The following is a 20,572-nucleotide window of genomic DNA, read 5'->3' as shown; positions in this document are numbered from 1 at the left end:
TAGCGTGAATGGACGGCTTCCATTGACTGCAATGGAAGCCGTCAGTGCGTACAGCCCGTCCTCACCCGCAGAAAATAGAGCATGCTGCGGGTGAGGACGGGAGAAATCGCGGTGCGTAATTCCGCGGTGGAATTACGCATCGTGAGCATGGAGCTATTAGGTTCAATAGAACCTAATAGCTGCGTGCAACGCAGCGGATTTTCGCCGCGAATTACGCGGCGGAAATCCGTTCGTGGGAAGGAGGCCTTAGACGGAGCACCAGTACGGCTGGCTTAGTCTAAACTGCCCCTCGGGATACTGTCTGGTAGCCCCCCTGTCCTAGATCTTTTACCAGACTTTACCGGAGCAGAGGTGCCTGTCCAGACGTTTGACCGTTTCCTGACTCTAAGGTTTTAGACACCAAACCTGACCCGAGCAAGACCTCCTAGTCAAACTACCCTGTCAGCTCTTCCACATCTGACACCCGCAGAGCATTTCAGAAGATGCAGCGCTCCCCTGCGAAGTCTTCGGCGGTCGGCGCACTCCTTCCCTGTAAGCTGGCGGCCTGTACTAAACGCAGCGCCGCTGGCCATGTGATGGCGCTTCCACATCAGCTGACCAGTGGTTTGGCGCTGACTTGGAGGTCGCTGGGTGAAGGAGTGCGCTGACAGCCGAAGACTTCAAGGGTTAGCGCTGCATCTTCTGAAATCCGCTCGGGTGCGCACTTGAGTTCGAGTCAAAATCCGCATTATGCGCCGTTTTGATCGTTTGGATGCATTTTGTACAGTTTTTGCCGCTTTTTAAGAGTCGTGTCGCACACTTAGATGTTTTTGATAAGAGGTCCGATATCTGTAAATCTTGCCCGTTTTTATTTCTTTGTCACATTTGCGCCACGTTTTTCCTCGCACCTGGCCCGCATGTCTGCTAAGAAATACTGAAGACCCCTAAGGAATCTCCTGGCGTCTTGTCACCGTTGGTGGAGATCCCCGGTCGCCGACGCGGCCCCCACGCCGCTGCCGCCTCTAATGTGTGATCAGAGCCCGGGCTGAGCGGTTTACAAAGCGGCTTTAATGCTACTTGGCAGCGATCTCGCCAGCGCGGTCAGACCAGCGGCTTCCTTCTAATCATGCGATGCGAATCTGCGTCCTCAACCAACTTCTGAAGCCCAACTGGCGCGTTGCGCATCTGCTGATTTCATCCCCGCCATCTTTCCCTTTGAAGATCCGAGTCTGAAGCCGCACGGTGGATCCGATGATCAAAGGAATCCCATCGACAAGAGTAATTAGCCACATTGTCATTTGCATATTATCCCGTCCTCGCCTTCATGCCTTGTTACTGGCGCAAAGTTTGGAAGACGTCAGTCAACAGCTGATAGTCGCTGACAGGATGAGAGACATGATTACCGGGGAGGGGGGATGTCACAGAGCATCATCGGGCAGCGCGGGGTTACAGATGTGTATACACTAATGGAATACGTGTAGCAGTGACATCACACAGTCCCGTATACACTAATGGGACCTGACTCCCCGGATGTATATAGTAGTGACATCACACGGTCCTGTATACACTAATGGGACCTGACTGCCTGGATGTATATACTAGTGACATCACACGGTCCTGTATACACTAATGGGACCTGACTGCCTGGATGTATATAGTAGTGACATCACACAGTCCTGTATACACTAATGGGACCTGACTGCCTGGATGTATATAGTGGTAACATCACACGGTCCTGTATACATTAATGGGGCCTGACTGCCTGGATGTATATAGTGGTGACATCACACGGTCCTGTATACACTAATGGGGCCTGACTACAGGATGTATATAGTAGTGACATCACACGGTCCTGTATACACTAATGGGGCCTGACTGCCTGGATGTATATAGTAGTGACATCACACGGTCCTGTATTCACTAATGGGGCCTGACTGCCTGGATGTATATAGTAGTGACATCACACGGTCCTGTATACATTAATGGGGCCTGACTGCCTGGATGTATATAGTAGTGACATCACACGGTCCCAGTTCAGGACTTTGACTCAAAGTACTATAGTCAGACCAGTGCCAGTATTATTGGAGGTATCAGGGTGGCGGCGTCATAGGTGTTGGCAGTGTTGTAGGTTGTGGTGGTGGTGGTGATGGCTGTGTGATAGGAGGTGTCTGTGCTGCAGATGGCGGTGTTGTTGGCGGTGGCGTTGTTATAGCAAGTGAGAGTATTACTGGAGATGGTGGTGACAGTAATATTACAGATGGCGGTATTATAGGAGGCGACGGTGTTAATGGAGATAGCGGTGTGATAGATGGTGGCAGTATTATAGACTGTGATGCATAACATAATATTAACAGTCTGTAAGGTCAAAAAAGTTCCATCCAGTTCAGCCCATTACCCCCCAATGTTGATCCAGAGGAAGGCAAAAAAAAAACCCAATAAGGTAGAAGACAATTTTCTTTCATTCAGGGGAAAAAAAATTCCTTCCTGACTCCAATCTGGCAATCAGAATAATCCCCGGATCACCGACCCTTCTGAGTAATCAGTGATATAACATGTAATATTGTATCGCTCAAGAAAGTTGTCCGGCCCACTCTTGTACTCTTTTACTGAGGGTCTCCATCACCACGTCCCCAGGCAGAAAGTTCCACAGTCTCACTGCTCTTACTGTAAAGAACCACCTTCTATGTCGGTGTAGAAACCTTCTTTCCTCTAGACGTAGAGGGCGCCCCCTTGTTACAGTCCTGGGTATAATAGATGATGGGAGAGATCTCTGTATTGTCCCCTGATATATTTATACATAGTTATTAGAGCGCCCCCTTGTTACAGTCCTGGGTATAATAGATGATGGGAGAGATCTCTGTATTGTCCCCTGATATATTTATACATAGTTATTAGAGCGCCCCCTTGTTACAGTCCTGGGTATAATAGATGATGGGAGAGATCTCTGTATTGTCCCCCTGATATATCTATACATAGTTATTAGAGCGCCCCCTTGTTACAGTCCTGGGTATAATAGATGATGGGAGAGATCTCTGTACTGACCCCTGATATATTATACATAGTTATTAGAGCGCCCCCTTGTTACAGTCCTGGGTATAAATAGATGATGGGAGAGATCTCCGTATTGTCCCCTGATATATATTTATACATAGTTATAGAGCGCCCCCTTGTTACAGTCCTGGGTATAATAGATGATGGGAGAGATCTCTGTATTGTCCCCTGATATATTTATACATAGTTATTAGAGCGCCCCCTTGTTACAGTCCTGGGTATAATTGATGATGGGAGAGATCTCTGTATTGTCCTCTGATATATTATCCATAGTTATTAGAGCGCCCCCTTGTTACAGTCCTGGGTATAAATAGATGATGGGAGAGATCTCCGTATTGTCCCCTGATATATATTTATACATAGTTATAGAGCGCCCCCTTGTTACAGTCCTGGGTACAATAGATGATGGTATAGATCTCTGTACTGACCCCTGATATATTATACATAGTTATTAGAGCACCCCCTTGTTACAGTCCCGGGTATAATAGATGATGGGAGAGATCTCTGTATTGTCCCCTGATATATTATACATAGTTATTAGGTCGCCCCTCAGATGTGTTTTTTTCTAAACTAAATAACCCCAATTTTGATCACCTCTCTGGGTATTGTAGTCCGCCCATTTATTACTTTAGCCTTTGTACCCACTCAAGCTCTGATATGTCTTTCTTGAGTACCGGTCCCCAAAACTGTCCGCAATGTTCCATGTGTGGTCTGACCAGTGACTTGTTATAGGAGCTGGTGACGGTGTTGTAGGTGGTGGTGCTGGAGATGGCAGTGGCTGTGATTGGTGGTGACGGTGTTGTAGGTGGTGGTGTTGTAGATGGCAGTGGCTGTGATTGGTGGTGACGGTGTTGTAGGTGGTGGTGTTGGAGATGGCAGTGGCTGTGATTGGTGGTGACGGTGTTGTAGGTGGTGGTGTTGTAGATGGCAGTGGCTGTGATTGGTGGTGACGGTGTTGTAGGTGGTGGTGTTGGAGATGGCAGTGGCTGTGATTGGTGGTGACGGTGTTGTAGGTGGTGGTGTTGTAGATGGCAGTGGCTGTGATTGGTGGTGACGGTGTTGTAGGTGGTGGTGTTGGAGATGGCAGTGGCTGTGATTGGTGGTGACGGTGTTGTAGGTGGTGGTGTTGTAGATGGCAGTGGCTGTGATTGGTGGTGACGGTGTTGTAGGTGGTGGTGTTGGAGATGGCAGTGGCTGTGATTGGTGGTGACGGTGTTGTAGGTGGTGGTGTTGGAGATGGCAGTGGCTGTGATTGGTGGTGACGGTGTTGTAGGTGGTGGTGTTGGAGATGGCAGTGGCTGTGATTGGTGGTGACGGTGTTGTAGGTGGTGGTGTTGGAGATGGCAGTGGCTGTGATTGGTGGTGACGGTGTTGTAGGTGGTGGTGTTGGAGATGGCAGTGGCTGTGATTGGTGGTGACGGTGTTGTAGGTGGTGGTGTTGGAGATGGCAGTGGCTGTGATTGGTGGTGACGGTGTTGTAGGTGGTGGTGTTGGAGATGGCAGTGGCTGTGATTGGTGGTGACGGTGTTGTAGGTGGTGGTGTTGGAGATGGCAGTGGCTGTGATTGGTGGTGACGGTGTTGTAGGTGGTGGTGTTGTAGATGGCAGTGGCTGTGATTGGTGGTGACGGTGTTGTAGGTGGTGTTGGAGATGGCAGTGGCTGTGATTGGTGGTGACGGTGTTGTAGGTGGTGGTGTTTGAGATGGCAGTGGCTGTGATTGGTGGTGACGGTGTTGTAGGTGGTGGTGCTGGAGATGGTGGTGGCTGTGATTGGTGGTGACGGTGTTGTAGGTGGTGGTGCTGGAGATGGCGGTGGCTGTGATTGGTGGTGACGGTGTTGTAGGTGGTGGTGTTGGAGATGGCAGTGGCTGTGATTGGTGGTGACGGTGTTATAGGTGGTGGTGTTAGAGATGGCAGTGGCTGTGATTGGTGGTGACGGTGTTATAGGTGGTGGTGCTGGAGATGGCGGTGGCTGTGGCTGTGATTGGTGGTGACGGTGTTGTAGGTGGTGGTGCTGGAGATGGCAGTGGCTGTGATTGGTGGTAACGGTGTTGTAGGTGGTGGTGCTGGAGATGGCAGTGGCTGTGATTGGTGGTGACGGTGTTGTAGGTGGTGGTGTTGTAGATGGCAGTGGCTGTGATTGGTGGTGACGGTGTTGTAGGTGGTGGTGTTGTAGATGGCAGTGGCTGTGATTGGTGGTGACGGTGTTGTAGGTGGTGGTGTTGGAGATGGCAGTGGCTGTGATTGGTGGTGACAGTGTTGTAGGTGGTGGTGTTGGAGATGGCAGTGGCTGTGATTGGTGGTGACGGTGTTGTAGGTGGTGGTGTTGGAGATGGCGGTGGCTGTGATTGGTGGTGACGGTGTTGTAGGTGGTGGTGCTGGAGATGGCAGTGGCTGTGATTGGTGGTGACGGTGTTATAGGTGGTGGTGCTGGAGATGGCAGTGGCTGTGATTGGTGGTGACGGTGTTGTAGGTGGTGGTGTTGCAGATGGCAGTGGCTGTGATTGGTGGTGACGGTGTTGTAGGTGGTGGTGTTGGAGATGGCAGTGGCTGTGATTGGTGGTGACGGTGTTGTAGGTGGTGGTGTTGGAGATGGCAGTGGCTGTGATTGGTGGTGACGGTGTTGTAGGTGGTGGTGTTGGAGATGGCAGTGGCTGTGATTGGTGGTGACGTTGTTGTAGGTGGTGTTGGAGATGGCGGTGGCTGTGATTGGTGGTGACGGTGTTGTAGGTGGTGGTGTTGGAGATGGCGGTGGCTGTGATTGGTGGTGACGGTGTTGTAGGTGGTGGTGTTGGAGATGGTGGTGGCTGTGATTGGTGGTGACGGTGTTGTAGGACAGAGCATTGTGATTGGAGGTGTTGATGGTTTTGATGACGCTGATATGATGGGTGATAAGTGTTTTAGGCGGTGCTGTGAAGCCCTCCCAGGACAGGTGCTCCGCTTCCCCCTTCGGAGGTGCCTGTAGGATTTGTCACCCAATCTGGTATTTGTGCTCCTACAAAGGTCTCGTTACTTCAGTGTTGTGGGAGGTGGCAGCGATGCAGGCGGCGCCCGTGTTATACAAGGCGGCGGTCGCACCTCACGCAGTTTAGTGGTCCTTCCTGCACATCTATTCCAATACAAGTTGGCGCATCAGCTGTTTGGGGGAACTGATAAAAGGGCTGTGCCGTTGTGAAGCGACCTTCCGCTGACTGGGGGTAGCGGTGGGATACAGAAATCGTTCAAGACTGAACGATTCTCGCTGAACGAGTTCCTGATGAAGCTGCCAACGAGCCGGCGGTGACGTCACTCGCTTGTGCAAATGAGAATCGGCTCGTCTAAAAGGAGCCTTCATCCTGCGCTTCTTAAAGGGGCGGTGCTGCCGGCACGAGAAGACCAACCGCCAGATCGTTCAGGTCGCCTCTCAGTGGACAGGAGTGCAGATCATATATACACTGAACAGCGACTTTATTAGACCCCCCCATCAGGTAGCGCCTTGGACCTCCTTCACCTTTCAGAACTGCAGCAATTTGTCGTGACGTCCATCGCAGGTATCGGAGGACGCAGGCTGCGCCAAGAAACCCTTCCCCACACCATTACTGCCCCTCCACCAGCCTGACAGGAAGGGTCATCGATTCATGTTGCTTGCACCAAATTCTAACCTCCCATCAGCAGAAATCTGGATCCATCTGACCAGGAGATGTTTTTCCGCTGCTCAGTGATTCAAGTTTTGCGCTCTTTTGCCCGCTGGAGTCTCTACTTTCCGTTTCTCTTAGACACAATGGCGCTGGAACTGGTCGTCTGGTGTTATAGCCCCTCCATGTAAGGAACAGCAAGGTTCGGCTGCTCCTGACTGTGCAGCGCACCTGTTGGTCTGAACGATTCCTGACATCCTCCTCTGACCCCTTTCAGTGATTCCTGACATCCTCCTCTGACCCCTTTCAGTGATTCCTGACATCCTCCTCTGACCCCTTTCAGTGAGGAGTTGTTTCCATCCACAGGATCCCCTCTCACTGGATGTTTTCCTTGATCACACCGTACTCCACGCCGTTATACGAGAAAATCCCACGCAGCTGGCAGTGACATCCCGGCTCCAGCTAGTCCAGCACCGATGACCAGACCTCGTTGGAAGTCGCTCCGATCGCTGGATTTTCCCATCTAATGTGGATTCACACTGAGACTGATCCGCGGAAAACTGATGTGATTTTATGCTGCACTCCGGGGATGACTTCCATACAGGGAAGCGCCAATCATGAGAGGGGTGGAGTCTCTAATAAAGTGGCCAATCAGTGCATAATATAAAACATAATTACATTTATTTCTGGAACGCCAACATATTTCACTGCATTACAAAGAAAATCCGAAGTCCCAGAACAAACAGAATGTTCATTATTAATCAGATCCCAAGAGCTTACAATCTAGGAGGAGATGGGGGTGAGACAAGAGGTACAAATATGACATGATGTAAAATAATGGTATAATATTCCCCACTGCTGTCACTTGGCTTCTCAGCGGTCACCGACTAATCAGTATGTCTCTTTACACTATAGGTTACTGCTGTGGGACTGCGATGACCGGAGTTACAGCTACTACATCGAGGTGTCTACGAACCAGCAGCAGTGGACGATGGTGGCCGATCGCACAAAGGTCCCCTGCAGGTAGACGTGGGCCAACGATCATTCCGTGTCACGTAGATTAGGCGAACGTCCTGTAATCCCTGCCTAGAATCATCGGTACTGACAAATAGGTTTGAGGGTGCAGTACCAACATTAGACTGCAGGTGTCACTGTTGCAGTGACTTTATAAAGAAGGAAAGGGCCATTTCCCACTACGGCATAAGTGTTGCATGAGTGGCGGTCTCACCTCCGGGGGCCCTATGATAACACTGAGCTGCCACAGCATGTAGTGTTGTCATGGGGACACAGAGGCCGAATGTTCATGTTCGCCTCTGCGTAGGTACGGCTTGAGCCACACATCAGCGGCAAAGAAAAATGCAACGAAGATACGGCGATTTCACCGCTGATGATGATATAATGCATCCGGCTGTAGTGAAAAAATGGCGCTATCGCCTTAACTCCTTGCTGCATTTAGATGACGGTTTTGGCGTCTCGTTGATCTGCACCAACGAAGATTTTTTCGTGTTAGCCGAGGCGCTGTCAGGTGACACGGTCGCCCTTTTGGGCGGCTCTCTCCAATGTCATGTACCTCTCACATCTCTCACCCAGACAGTACTTAGCCCTTATTAGGCCGTGTCTAATTCCAGCTCCGTTGGATAAAGGTTACACCGGATGGGATGGATTCTGGTTAATACCGCCATGACGGTGCAAAGTCGCCTGTCAAAACCCGGGACGCCGCAGAGTCTTGTTATTCCACTTCCTGTCTTGATGTACTGTAACCACATGAATAATTCCCTCCCGGACAGCCCGTGCCGTCCTCCGCCTCTCGCCATCCGCAGAAGCTGTCACGTCGTTTATTTCTGACTCCCTCTACCTCCTTAATAAAAGCCAATTAGTGCCCCGCGCCAATGTCATTGTCATCCCTTTAAATGCCAGGCGTAGATTTATTTCTCGCCTTCACCTATTATGACAAGAGAGAAAGCGTCTTTTGCTTTTCTTCTTCTTAAAGGGCAAGCGCTGATGATAGTGTTTTGGGGTTTTTTTTCGCGGCGGCGTGTTTTCCATCGCACTGATGTCTGTTATAAAAACGAGCCATCTGAGCTGTAAATAGCGAGAGGCGGCGGTAATTATACCCGACCGCTCAGCCAGCTAACCTTTGCTTCATAGTAAGTAATGGCCTCCATTCTAGCGCATCATTCCAGAGAAGTTGTGGAATAAATATCTGCCTGCAGGACTCCGAGCGCCCGAGGTACGCAGCTCCACTGCCGGTCAGTGGGGAACGGTTTCATCTCCAGCTGAAAAATGGAGCGAGAGTGAGCCTGGACACCATCCGCTATACTGCATGTGTTATATCCCTATGGAACCACTCCTCCGGGTGCAGATATAGCTGATAGCCGGCTATATTATATCCATATCGCTATCGCTACTCGTACCGGGAGGAAGTTATGAACACGGCGAGGACAACTCCACTGCTTATTCTTTGCACATACTGATCCCAGAGATAGTGGAACCTCCAGATACTGAGCCGGAGACGCCACAGCATGCTCTGCTGTAAGAAGACTTTCTAATTATAAAAGTTTAATTAACTTCATTATTTTCTGGTGAAGATCAAATTAATATGAAACATTCAGAATTATCTTTCACATCATAGCAGCCTCACATGAACATCTATAACACACCTACAGTCTGCAGCCTAGAAGGAGAATGCCGGTTATATATGATAGTATAACTACAATACTGCCCCCTATGTACAAGAAAATAACTACTAGAATACTGCCCCCTATGTACAAGAATATAACTACTATAATACTGCCCCCTATGGACGAGAATATAACTACTATAATACTGCCCCCTATGGACGAGAATATAACTACTATAATACTGCCTCCATGTACAGGAATATAACTACTATAATACTGCCCCCATGTACAAGAATATAACTACTATAATACTGCCCTCTATCTACAAGAATATAACTACTATAATACTGCTCCCTATGTACAATAATATAACTATTATAATACTGCTCCCTATGTACAAGAATATAACTACTATAATACTGCACCCATGTACAATAATATACCTACTATAATACTGCCCCCTATGTACAAGAATATAACTACTATAATACTGCCCCTATGTACAAGAATATAACTACTATAATACTGCCCCCTATGTACAGGAATATAACTGCTATAATACTGCCTCCTATGTACAAGAATATAACTACTGTAATACTGCCCCCTATGTAGAAGAATATAACTACTATAATACTGCCCCCTATGTACAAGAATATAACTACTATAATACTGCCCCCTATGTACAAGAATATAACTACTATAATACTGCCCCCTATGTACAAGAATATAACTACTATAATACTGCCTCCTATGTACAAGAATATAACTACTATAATACTGCCTCCCTATGTACAATAATATAACTACTATAATACTGCCCCCTATGTACAAGAATATAACTACTATAATACTGCCTCCTATGTACAAGAATATAACTACTATAATACTGTCCCCTATGTACAAGAATATAACTACTGTAATACAGCCACCTGTGTACAAGAATATAACTACTATAATACTGCTCCTATGTACAAGAATATAACTACTATAATACTGCCCCCTATGTACAAGAATATAACTACTATTATACTGCCCCCTATGTACAAGAATATAACCACTATAATACTGCCCCTATGTACAAGAATATAACTACTATAATACTGCCCCCTATGTACAAGAATATAACTACTATAATACTGCCCCCTATGTACAAGAATATAACTACTATAATACTGCCTCCTATGTACAAGAATATAACTACTGTAATACTGCCCCCTATGTAGAAGAATATAACTACTATAATACTGCCCCCTATGTACAAGAATATAACTACTATAATACTGCCCCTTATGTACAAGAATATAACTACTATAATACTGCCCCCTATGTACAAGAATATAACTGCTATAATACTGCCTCCTATGTACAAGAATATAACTACTGTAATACTGCCCCCTATGTACAAGAATATAACTACTATAATACTGCCTCCTATGTACAAGAATATAACTAGTATAATACTGCCCCCTATGTACAAGAATATAACTACTATAATACTGCCTCCTATGTACAAGAATATAACTAGTATAATACTGCCCCCTATGTGCAAGAATATAACTACTATAATACTGCCCCCTATGTACAAAAATATAACTACTATAATACTGCCCCCTATGTACAAGAATATAACTACTATAATACTGCCCCCTATGTACAAGAATATAAGTACTATAATACTGCCCCCTTTTGTACAAGAATATAACTACTATAATACTGCCCCCTTTTGTACAAGAATATAACTACTATAATACTGCCTCCTATGTACAAGAATATAACTACTATAATACTGCTCCCTATGTACAAGAATATAACTACTATAATACTGCTCCCTATGTACAAGAATATAACTACTATAATACTGCCCCCTATGTACAAGAATATAACTACTATAATACTGCTCCCTATGTACAAGAATATAACTACTATAATACTGCTCCCTATGTACAAGAATATAACTACTATAATATTGCCTCCTATGTACAAGAATATAACTACTATAATACTACCTCCTATGTACAAGAATATATCTACTATAATACTGCCCCCTATGTACAAGAATATAACTACTATAATACTGTCTCCTATGTATAAGAATATAACTACTATAATACTGCCCCCTATGTACAAGAATATAACTACTATAATACTGCCCCCTTTTGTACAAGAATATAAATACTATAATACTGCCCCCTATGTACAAGAATATAACTACTATAATACTGCCCCCTATGTACAAGAATATAATTACTATAATATTGCCTCCTATGCACAAGAATATAACTACTATAATACTGCTCCCTATGTACAAGAATATAACTACTATAATACTGTCTCCTATGTATAAGAATATAACTACTATAATACTGCCCCCTATGTACAAGAATATAACTACTATAATACTGCCCCCTTTTGTACAAGAATATAAATACTATAATACTGCCCCCTATGTACAAGAATATAACTACTATAATACTGCCCCCTATGTACAAGAATATAATTACTATAATATTGCCTCCTATGCACAAGAATATAACTACTATAATACTGCTCCTATGTACAAGAATATAACTACTATAATATTGCCTCCTATGCACAAGAATATAACTACTATAATACTGCTCCTATGTACAAGAATATAACTACTATAATACTGCCCCCTATGCACAAGAATATAACTACTATAATACTGCCCCCTATGTACAAGAATATAACTACTATAATACTGCCTCCTATGTACAAGAATATAACTACTATAATACTGCTCCTATGTACAAGAATATAACTACTATAATACTGCCCCTATGTACAAGAGTATAACTACTATAATACTGCCCCCTATGTACAAGAATATAACTACTATAATACTGCCCCTATGTACAAGAATATAACTACTATAATACTGCCCCCTATGTACAAGAATATAACTACTATAATACTGCCCCCTATGTACAAGAATATAACTCCTATAATACTACCCCTATGTACAAGAATATAACTCCTATAATACTGCCCCCTATGTACAAGAATATAGCTATTATAATACTGCCCCTAATGTACAAGAGTACAACTACTATAATACTGCCCCCTCTGGAGATGAGTATATTTCTTTGATGGGGGTTACATTTTACTCCCCCACTATTGATGCGCTGTTGTCGCGCTTGCTCTGGTTTTTTCCCGCTTCCTCTTGTGCCCGGTACACTTATTAATAAGCCATTACATAATGCAGCGCTCGGGCTTATTGTGTGGCGGCTTCTTCCTCCTGACAGCGCTTTGTGTGCTCTCGTCTTTGTAGGTGTCAGGTACGAGCAGTGGAGATGTCAGGGTTGGCAGCACAATGGCGCGGCTTATATTGAGGCTGTGTTCTTCCCTGTACATTGGATATAAGATCACTTTGCATATTGGTGTCTGCCGGCAGCTCATTGTCTGCACGTCTCTATTCAGGCTGCCACAGAAGAGCAGCGAGCGTTTGCTGAGCCGTGTGCCCCTCACCCGCCGCCACTTCTTATAGTCTCCAGTACTATTGTTCTGCCCCATCACAGACGGCCTCCGGGGTCTCCGGTATTATGCAGTAATGAGGACGCACTTGTTATAGTCTGTGCTGGGTGAGCGCCCTCTGTGGTGGCGCAGTAGAACTGCCACGTTTCAGGTGAACAACTCTATTTACCTGAGAATCGGGTCTGCCATCAGACTGCGGTCTGTTTAACAGTTCCTATTTCACACTTGGGGTACAGGAGCGTGATATTTGGGGTGCAGAGTAATTAAACACTTGAGGGGTTCTAGACAATGACACTCTGACGCTTAGTGTGTCAGTGTCCGGTACCCCACGTGCCGTCGTCCCATTGTTATGTACACCGCTACATGGGATCTAGGATAATGACACGCGGACACTTGGGAGACGGGGCAGTGGCGCTTTGGGGGACGGGGCAGTGGCGCGCAGGCTCTTTGGGGGACAGGGCAGTGGCGCGCAGGCTCTTTGGGGGACGGGGCAGTGGGGCGCAGGCGTTTTGGGGGAGGGGGCAGTGGCGCGCAGGCGTTTTGGGGGAGGGGGAGTGGCGCGCGGGCGCTTTTGGGGACGGGGTAGTGGGGCGCGGGCTCTTTGGGGGACGGGCTCTTTGGGGGACGGGGCAGTGGGGTTTGGGCTCTTTGGGGGACGGGGCAGTGGGGCGCGGCCTCTTTGGGGGACGGGGCAGTGGGGCGCGGCCTCTTTGGGGGACGGGGCAGTGGGGCGCGGCCTCTTTGGGGGACGGGGCAGTGGGGCGCGGCCTCTTTGGGGGACGGGGCAGTGGGGCGCGGCCTCTTTGGGGGACGGGGCAGTGGGGCGCGGCCTCTTTGGGGGACGGGGCAGTGGGGCGCGGCCTCTTTGGGGGACGGGGCAGTGGGGCGCGGCCTCTTTGGGGGACGGGGCAGTGGGGCGCGGCCTCTTTGGGGGACGGGGCAGTGGGGCGCGGCCTCTTTGGGGGACGGGGCAGTGGGGCGCGGCCTCTTTGGGGGACGGGGCAGTGGGGCGCGGGCTCTTTGGGGGACGGGGCAGTGGGGCGCGGCCTCTTTGGGGGACGGGGCAGTGGGGCGCGGCCTCTTTGGGGGACGGGGCAGTGGGGCGCGGCCTCTTTGGGGGACGGGGCAGTGGGGCGCGGGCTCTTTGGGGGACGGGGCAGTGGCGCGCGGGCTCTTTGGGGGACGGGGCAGTGGCGCGCGGGCTCTTAGGGGGACGGGGCAGTGGCGCGCGGGAGCTTTGGGGGACGGGGCAGTGGCGCGCGGGAGCTTTGGGAGATGGCGCGGGGCAGTGGCGCGCGGGCGCTGGGGGCACGGGGCAGTGGCACTGGGGGGCACGGGGCAGTGGCACATTGTCACGCCTCCTCTCTGTGGTCAGTGTGATGTCATCAGTAGTGGGTCGGGGTGTGTTATATCGATTAGTCACTTTGGGTCAACAGTGGCTGTCGGTGAGATCCCCCCGGGAGCCACCTGATCACTTTGTATTACACTTCAGTGTGTGGAAGGAGGAGATGTTACATTGTTACCCCGGAGATAAGCGGATCACCTGACTATCAGGCGCCACTGATCTTCCTCAGCACATATGACCCACCTGATGGGGTTGCAGCGGGAGGATGTTATGGGGGACTCGGAAACCCCCTTACTATGTAAAGATAAAGTTTTCACCTTTTTCATCACCTGATTGTCTCGTTTAGTGTTTTCAGGACCTCTGCTTGTTGTCACTGACTGGCAATATTCAGAATACCTCTCGAGTCCCAGTGCCTCTCACAGCTGAGGGTTCGCTGCCGGGTCAGCTCCACTGTTCATAGGAGGACATCTATGTATAACGTTGTGTTTCCTACTCCAATCACATCTAAAGCTGCTATGTGCAACCCATTATCTCTAGACCCCATGGTGCATTGCATTGTGGGTGAACAGTGTAGTAGACACTGATACAGCAGGGGGCAGCAGTGAGATCTGTGGTCCTCCAGTTAGAGGTTTACACTCCAGTCACATTCAGAGCTGCATCCACAATTCTGCTCTCTTTCATTGGCTGTAGCTGGGGTCGCCGACATTAACCCCCTCCTGTCACTTTGTCTTCCAGGTCGTGGCAGACCATCACATTCGACCGACAACCGACGTGCTTCATCAGGATCGTAGGGACCCACAACACGGCGAACGAGGTGAGTCTGACGGAGCCGCAGTCACATGTAGAGCTGCGCATAAAAGCTGCCGCCTCAGCTCTGCCTTGTCATGATTCTCTAGTCCCTTCCAGAGCTGCGTAGATTGTGTTTCGGATTCTGTGCTCACCCCAATTCCAGTGTATATTGCTGCATTGCATTATGGGATTTGTAGCTTTTCTACATGACTGTCTATCCTGTTGATTGAGGCGCCATTACCGCATTTAAAGGGCCGGTAGCACCGGTAAAGTCACAAAGACGATCCGAACGATTTCACGGTTCGGCGACGCGATACATGGGTGTTAGTTCGCCCCTCTCGTTAGGACACTTCTACTAACGCATCCCTCCGGGTAGATGTGACATTTCATACGTAGTGGCGGCCATATTGGTCGTTACGCAGCTGATGTTTGGAGTGAACGCTGCGGTTTAACCCCTTGTGTTCTGTTACAGGTCTTCCACTGCGTTCACTTTGAGTGTCCGGCGCAGACCATCAGCCACAAGGAAGAGAGCGTCGAGGAGAGCTCATCGAGCGAGCAGACGGTATCGCTGACACTGCGAGCGTCCAGCGCAAACTCGCTGCACACAGGGACTGATCCGAGCGGCCGGAGTCAAGGGCACTGAGGCGAAAGGCGTCCGGACGCCGTGCGTTTTGTAATCTTGTCGTAACCCCGACTCTGTGTGCCCAAGGACAACGCCGCCGACCTCTGATAAATCCGTAAGACCGCCCGGCAGAGAAAATTGCTGTTCAATCTTCATCAAGACGTTTAATGGCGCCCCCGCCCGCCCCGCGCCGTCCGACCGCGTCTATAGGAACGTCAACCAGTAATTGACCAGATGGCTGTTGAGATTGGGGCGCTGTCGCCATCGTGGATCGCCGCTAATTGAGAGATATATTAGCTTCTGGCCTCAGCTTTTCCGTTCGCGCCCCTCCTCTCCCTCCGCCACTTATCGTACAGATTGTTTTACCAGCCTGTCACACGCCGCCGCCGACGCGCACAGAAGTCTCCGAACACAAACCACCCACGGAGACGACTTCAGATAAAAATAGCGTCTGGCTTCATCGAGCAGAAACCTGTTTCTGAGCACTTAATGCAAGCGGCGAGAACAGCAGCAGCGGTGGTGGTGGCGGTCTGGGAACCGATACACCCGCACACAAATATGTGTTAAGAGTCGGGGGGGAGAATCGCCTGCAGACCATGAGGCGCACCTGTAGTGCATCCGACCTGTCGCCATCTTTGCAGGGGCGTGACCGAGCGGGGGAGATGTATGGAAGAACACGGCTGTTTTTGCACTAAACATTAAACTGCTGCGGCGCAGGACGGACTGACGTTACGACCGCGTCCTACTGAACACTACACACGGGGGAAATAGCACCGCTAATTAGAAGTCGCCGTCTACTAAACCATTAACTGTTGAGTAACAACGAGGGCACTCGCCCACTCTTCACAGACTGCTGCCTGGCACAATCACTATTCAGGATTTTGGGCGCTGGGATGGCGGCCATATTGGTTGCCAGCCATTTTTATGAGACTCCTGCGTTCGCATGATCAACGTACTGGATTCAGAGCGCAGTGAGGGCGGCCATATTGATTGGCAGACATCTTTATGAGACTCCTGGACTCCAGCGTTGCACGATCACTGGGCACTGTGATGGCGGCAGAAAAATAGCTGGCAACCAATTTGAAGACTCTCAGACTCCGGCGTGGCACGATCACCATTCAGGATTCTTGGCGCTGTGATGGCGGCCATATTGGTTGCCAAACATCTTTCTAAGACTCCTGCATGGCACAATCACCACACTGGATTCAGAGCGCAGTGAGGGCGGCCATATTGGTTGGCAGCCATCTTTATAAGACTTTCGGACTCCTGCGTGGCACGATCACTATTCAGAATTCTAGGCGCTGCGATGGCGGCCATATTGGTTGCCAGACATCTTTATAAGACGGTCTGACTATATAATTAGCAGGAATTGTATTTTTTCAAGGGTTGACTATTTTGTGGGGGGTTTTGTTTGACACCCCCTCTTTCTGAATGCACTTTGAGGACGTGTTCCGCTGATAGAGGGCGGTCTGACATTGCAGACCCCTCCCCCCGTTACCTAAATCTAATCCCATTATCAGCCACAGATAACCGGGGGCGCCCACTGATTTGACAGTGCGTTAGTATGAACATCCTGACACCTTCCCCTGACAACCAGCGACGGCTGCCAGAACACTACAAGCATTCAGTTCATGAACCAGGAAGCTCAGGCTGAGCAGAGTTATGTGCTGCAGTGCGTGCGAGGAGGAAGACGAGGCCGGAAGCTCCTTTCATGAACCAGGAGACACTGGATGAGCAGCGTTATCAGTGCTGCAGAGCAGGGGATTGTGGGAAAACACAAGTGAATGTAAGTGGTTCGTGACAATGCTGCACCCGGGGCCCTGCGAATTTCCCGGGGCCCTTTGTATATAGATGTTTTGCTTTGTGTTACCTCTCATTGTTTATGATGTAAGTTATGGTGGACCTCGTGTTATAAAGATAACTTTCTACGTTGCGTCTTCTATGTATACTGGTCTAAATCCTCGGACCGAGTCGTGGCTTGTGTCATAATGCGCCAAGATAGAAATGTCACATTGCTGCAAAACCCGTCCTGCAGTTCCATCGGACACAGATATACAAATGATGGGAGTTGTGGTGATTAGATGGACGGTCTTGTCACCGGAGGCCCCAGAAGTGGTTCCCCCCTTGGCCTATAAGAGGCTCTCGGAGGCTCCTTGTGTGTAGTGACCTCTTCTTCCACTTGTAGAGCTTGTTGACCACTAGACGCCTCTCCGCCGCAGAGAAGAGAGTTCACCTTATTACCAAAGTCTGAGAGGGGCACATTATTGGGATGTGAGAAGCTGGATGGTCGTATCAATGAATTGTCCCCCACCGCCCGTTCTGAGCAGAATGTTGGGAGGTGTTGGGACCAGTGGATATGTGAGGGCACACAAGGTGACCGGGCTCAGGACGCCCTCTACAGACCACCAGTAGAGAGGAGCGTCTGACCAGACTGTTAGGAGGTGTTGGGACCAGTGGATGTGTGAGGGCACACAAGGTGGCCGGGCTCCAGGACCCCCAACAGACTACCAGTAGAGAAGAGCGTCTGACCAGACTGTTAGGAGGTGTTGGGACCAGTGGATGGGGGCACACAAGGTGACCGGGCTCAGGACGCCCCCTACAGACCACCAGTAGACAGGAGCGTCTGACCAGACTGTTAGGAGGTGTTGGGACCAGTGGATGTGTGAGGGCACACAAGGTGGCCGGGCTCCAGGACCCCCAACAGACTACCAGTAGAGAAGAGCGTCTGACCAGACTGTTAGGAGGTGTTGGGACCAGTGGATGGGGGCACACAAGGTGACCGGACTCAGGACCTCCCGACAGACCACTAGTAGAGAGAAGCGTCTGACCAGACTGTTAGGGGGTGTTGGGACCAGTGGATTGGTGAGGGCACACAAGGTGACCGGGCTCAGAGCGCCCCCTACAGACCACCAGTAGAGAGGATCATCTGATCGTCCGACGAGCGCCAGCAGCTCCAAGTGTTTCGTTGTCAGCCATCCAGAGACAGGGGGCGCCATCGTTACACCCATGTGTCTGTCTAAACCCTTTCCAGGCTCTTGGCTGAAGGACATTTGGTGTCACACCGCCCATTACGTGTCCAGTCATTGACACCCAACCACCATCTCCTTGGTTTCCAGTGATGTTATGAACAAGAAACCTGGATTGCTGACAAATCCAGGTTTCGTTGGGAGCTGAAGATCGAATTCGAGGTGAGCGCCTCCATCCTGCCTTTGCTGTGGAGCAGCACACTGCCCCCTGCTGGTGTGATGGTCTGGTGGCATCACATACGACAGTCGGTCCCCCCTAGTAGTAGTAGGAGGGACAATGACAGCTCAGCGATATGTTCAGGACATCCTGCAGCCACATGTGTTCCTCTCATGGCGGCTTCCAGCAGGATAATGCTCGGCCGCACACACAAGGGGGTCCCAGGAGCCCCCACAACATTGTCACACTAGCTTAGCAGATTTAGCGCAGTAATCTCACCAGGTTGTAGGTCACAGTAACTCAGAGACACCGTCGCAACCTTATTATTTGACATTGTGCCACAAAAAGTGCAGCAGGATGGCAATTCATTACGAGCTTTCTCCGAGAGGGGACCACCACGGCCCACCAAACTAGAAAGTCCCCAAGAGTGAGCGACAAGTGGGCTCCCCTCACAAACCTTAGTGGACGCACTTCCATCTCTGCCACCGGTCAAGCATCCCCCAGAGCTCACCATCTATGTTGGGATTGAAGCCCAATAGTCCTAGAAGCGGCCCGACTATCATAGAGGGGAGAGAAGAAGTAGGAGTCATCCTTGTGTGATATTTGAGTGCCCACCGTGTCACCACACCAGGCTTTCAAAGTACCCAACCTTATGGCATAGAGCCGGTCTGCACGGATGGGTTACAGGTAAGTCAGAGTCCTGCCAGGTCTGAACCCCCTTGTGCCCACTGATGATAAGCGATGCTACACCTGGTCTTGGAATTGGCCGCATGAGGAGTGTTGTGGCACAGCTTGGGGGCTACCCTCTCTTGTGCCCTCGTGTGATGCTACCCATCTGATCCTCATGGTGGATCCTTCACGTTGCGTTGCCCCTGTCCGGGATGATGTGTGAGGGAAGATGTCCATCTCACGTCTCTGCTGCAATCCATTCTACGTGTTTGTCCTGGCAACGAGTCCGGCCGCGGTCAGTGCTCATCAGTCCGGACATGAGTTATACCGCAGGCCTCACGCTCTCCGCGCAGCATCCAACTGGCTTCTAATCATATAATGTCTAGCGTGATTAATGCATTATCTTATAGCCGTCATACATATCATATCGGTTGCATAATACATCATCATACATCTTGGACAATTAATACACCTCTCCTACCTCCTCCCATCGCCTCCAAGGGACCTTTCACACGGGACGCAGCCACATCCACAGGTCTAACTGCGGATTCTGTGAAAGGTCCCTAATTAGACACTGTCTAATGTGAATCATACATCATATCATTATTCATCAGACATTATCATACAGTTGTCATACATCATATAATCTACATCCTACATTATCAGACCTCTGTCATGCATCATCCCATGTCTTCTAATAGGCATAATACAGAGTCTAATGTGATGAAAACCTTGTCCTACAACTATCATACATACCTCATGATGCATACAATATTCTACATGTCATGCATCATTTTATATCCTCACACATACAGCTGTCATACATCATTCCATATCTTTTAATAGGTGTCAGTGACTAATGTAATTCATACGTATGGCATACATCATCCTATATGATTCATACATTATCAAACAGGGGTAATACATCATTTTATATAATCATCATACATCTGTCATACCTCATCCCATATCTAATTATACAGTGTCTAATGAGATATAAATATATTGTACATCTCATTCATCATAATCAAAAAGGATCATACAACATTTTATATCACGCATCTGGTATACATCATTTTTTATCATTGTCATACATTATCATACATCTGTCATGCCTCATCCCATGTTTTCTGATTTATATGTGGTCTGATGTTGTATATACCTTATCACACACCAGTCATACATCATTCCATATCTTTTAATAG

The 20,572-nt window shown here is 49.0% G+C and overlaps 1 protein-coding gene across 1 annotated transcript in view; it reads left to right on the top strand.

Annotated features, from left to right (window-relative positions):
- BTBD9 (BTB domain containing 9) overlaps positions 1-17,443 on the top strand; it is a 79,344-nt gene extending 61,901 nt beyond the window's left edge. The window contains exons 9-11 of the mRNA XM_066595299.1: positions 7,559-7,666; positions 14,840-14,918; positions 15,366-17,443. Of these exons, the coding sequence (XP_066451396.1) occupies positions 7,559-7,666; positions 14,840-14,918; positions 15,366-15,536 (358 nt within the window). The 3' untranslated portion in view covers positions 15,537-17,443. The remainder of the gene's footprint in view (positions 1-7,558; positions 7,667-14,839; positions 14,919-15,365) is intronic.
- The last annotated feature ends 3,129 nt before the right edge of the window (positions 17,444-20,572 follow it).

This window comes from Eleutherodactylus coqui, chromosome 3 (genome assembly GCF_035609145.1).
Source record: "Eleutherodactylus coqui strain aEleCoq1 chromosome 3, aEleCoq1.hap1, whole genome shotgun sequence".
Classification (NCBI taxonomy): Eukaryota; Metazoa; Chordata; class Amphibia; order Anura; family Eleutherodactylidae; genus Eleutherodactylus; species Eleutherodactylus coqui.
The sequence above is the reverse complement of the archived record's forward strand: the minus strand, read 5'-3'. Positions and strand labels throughout refer to the sequence as shown.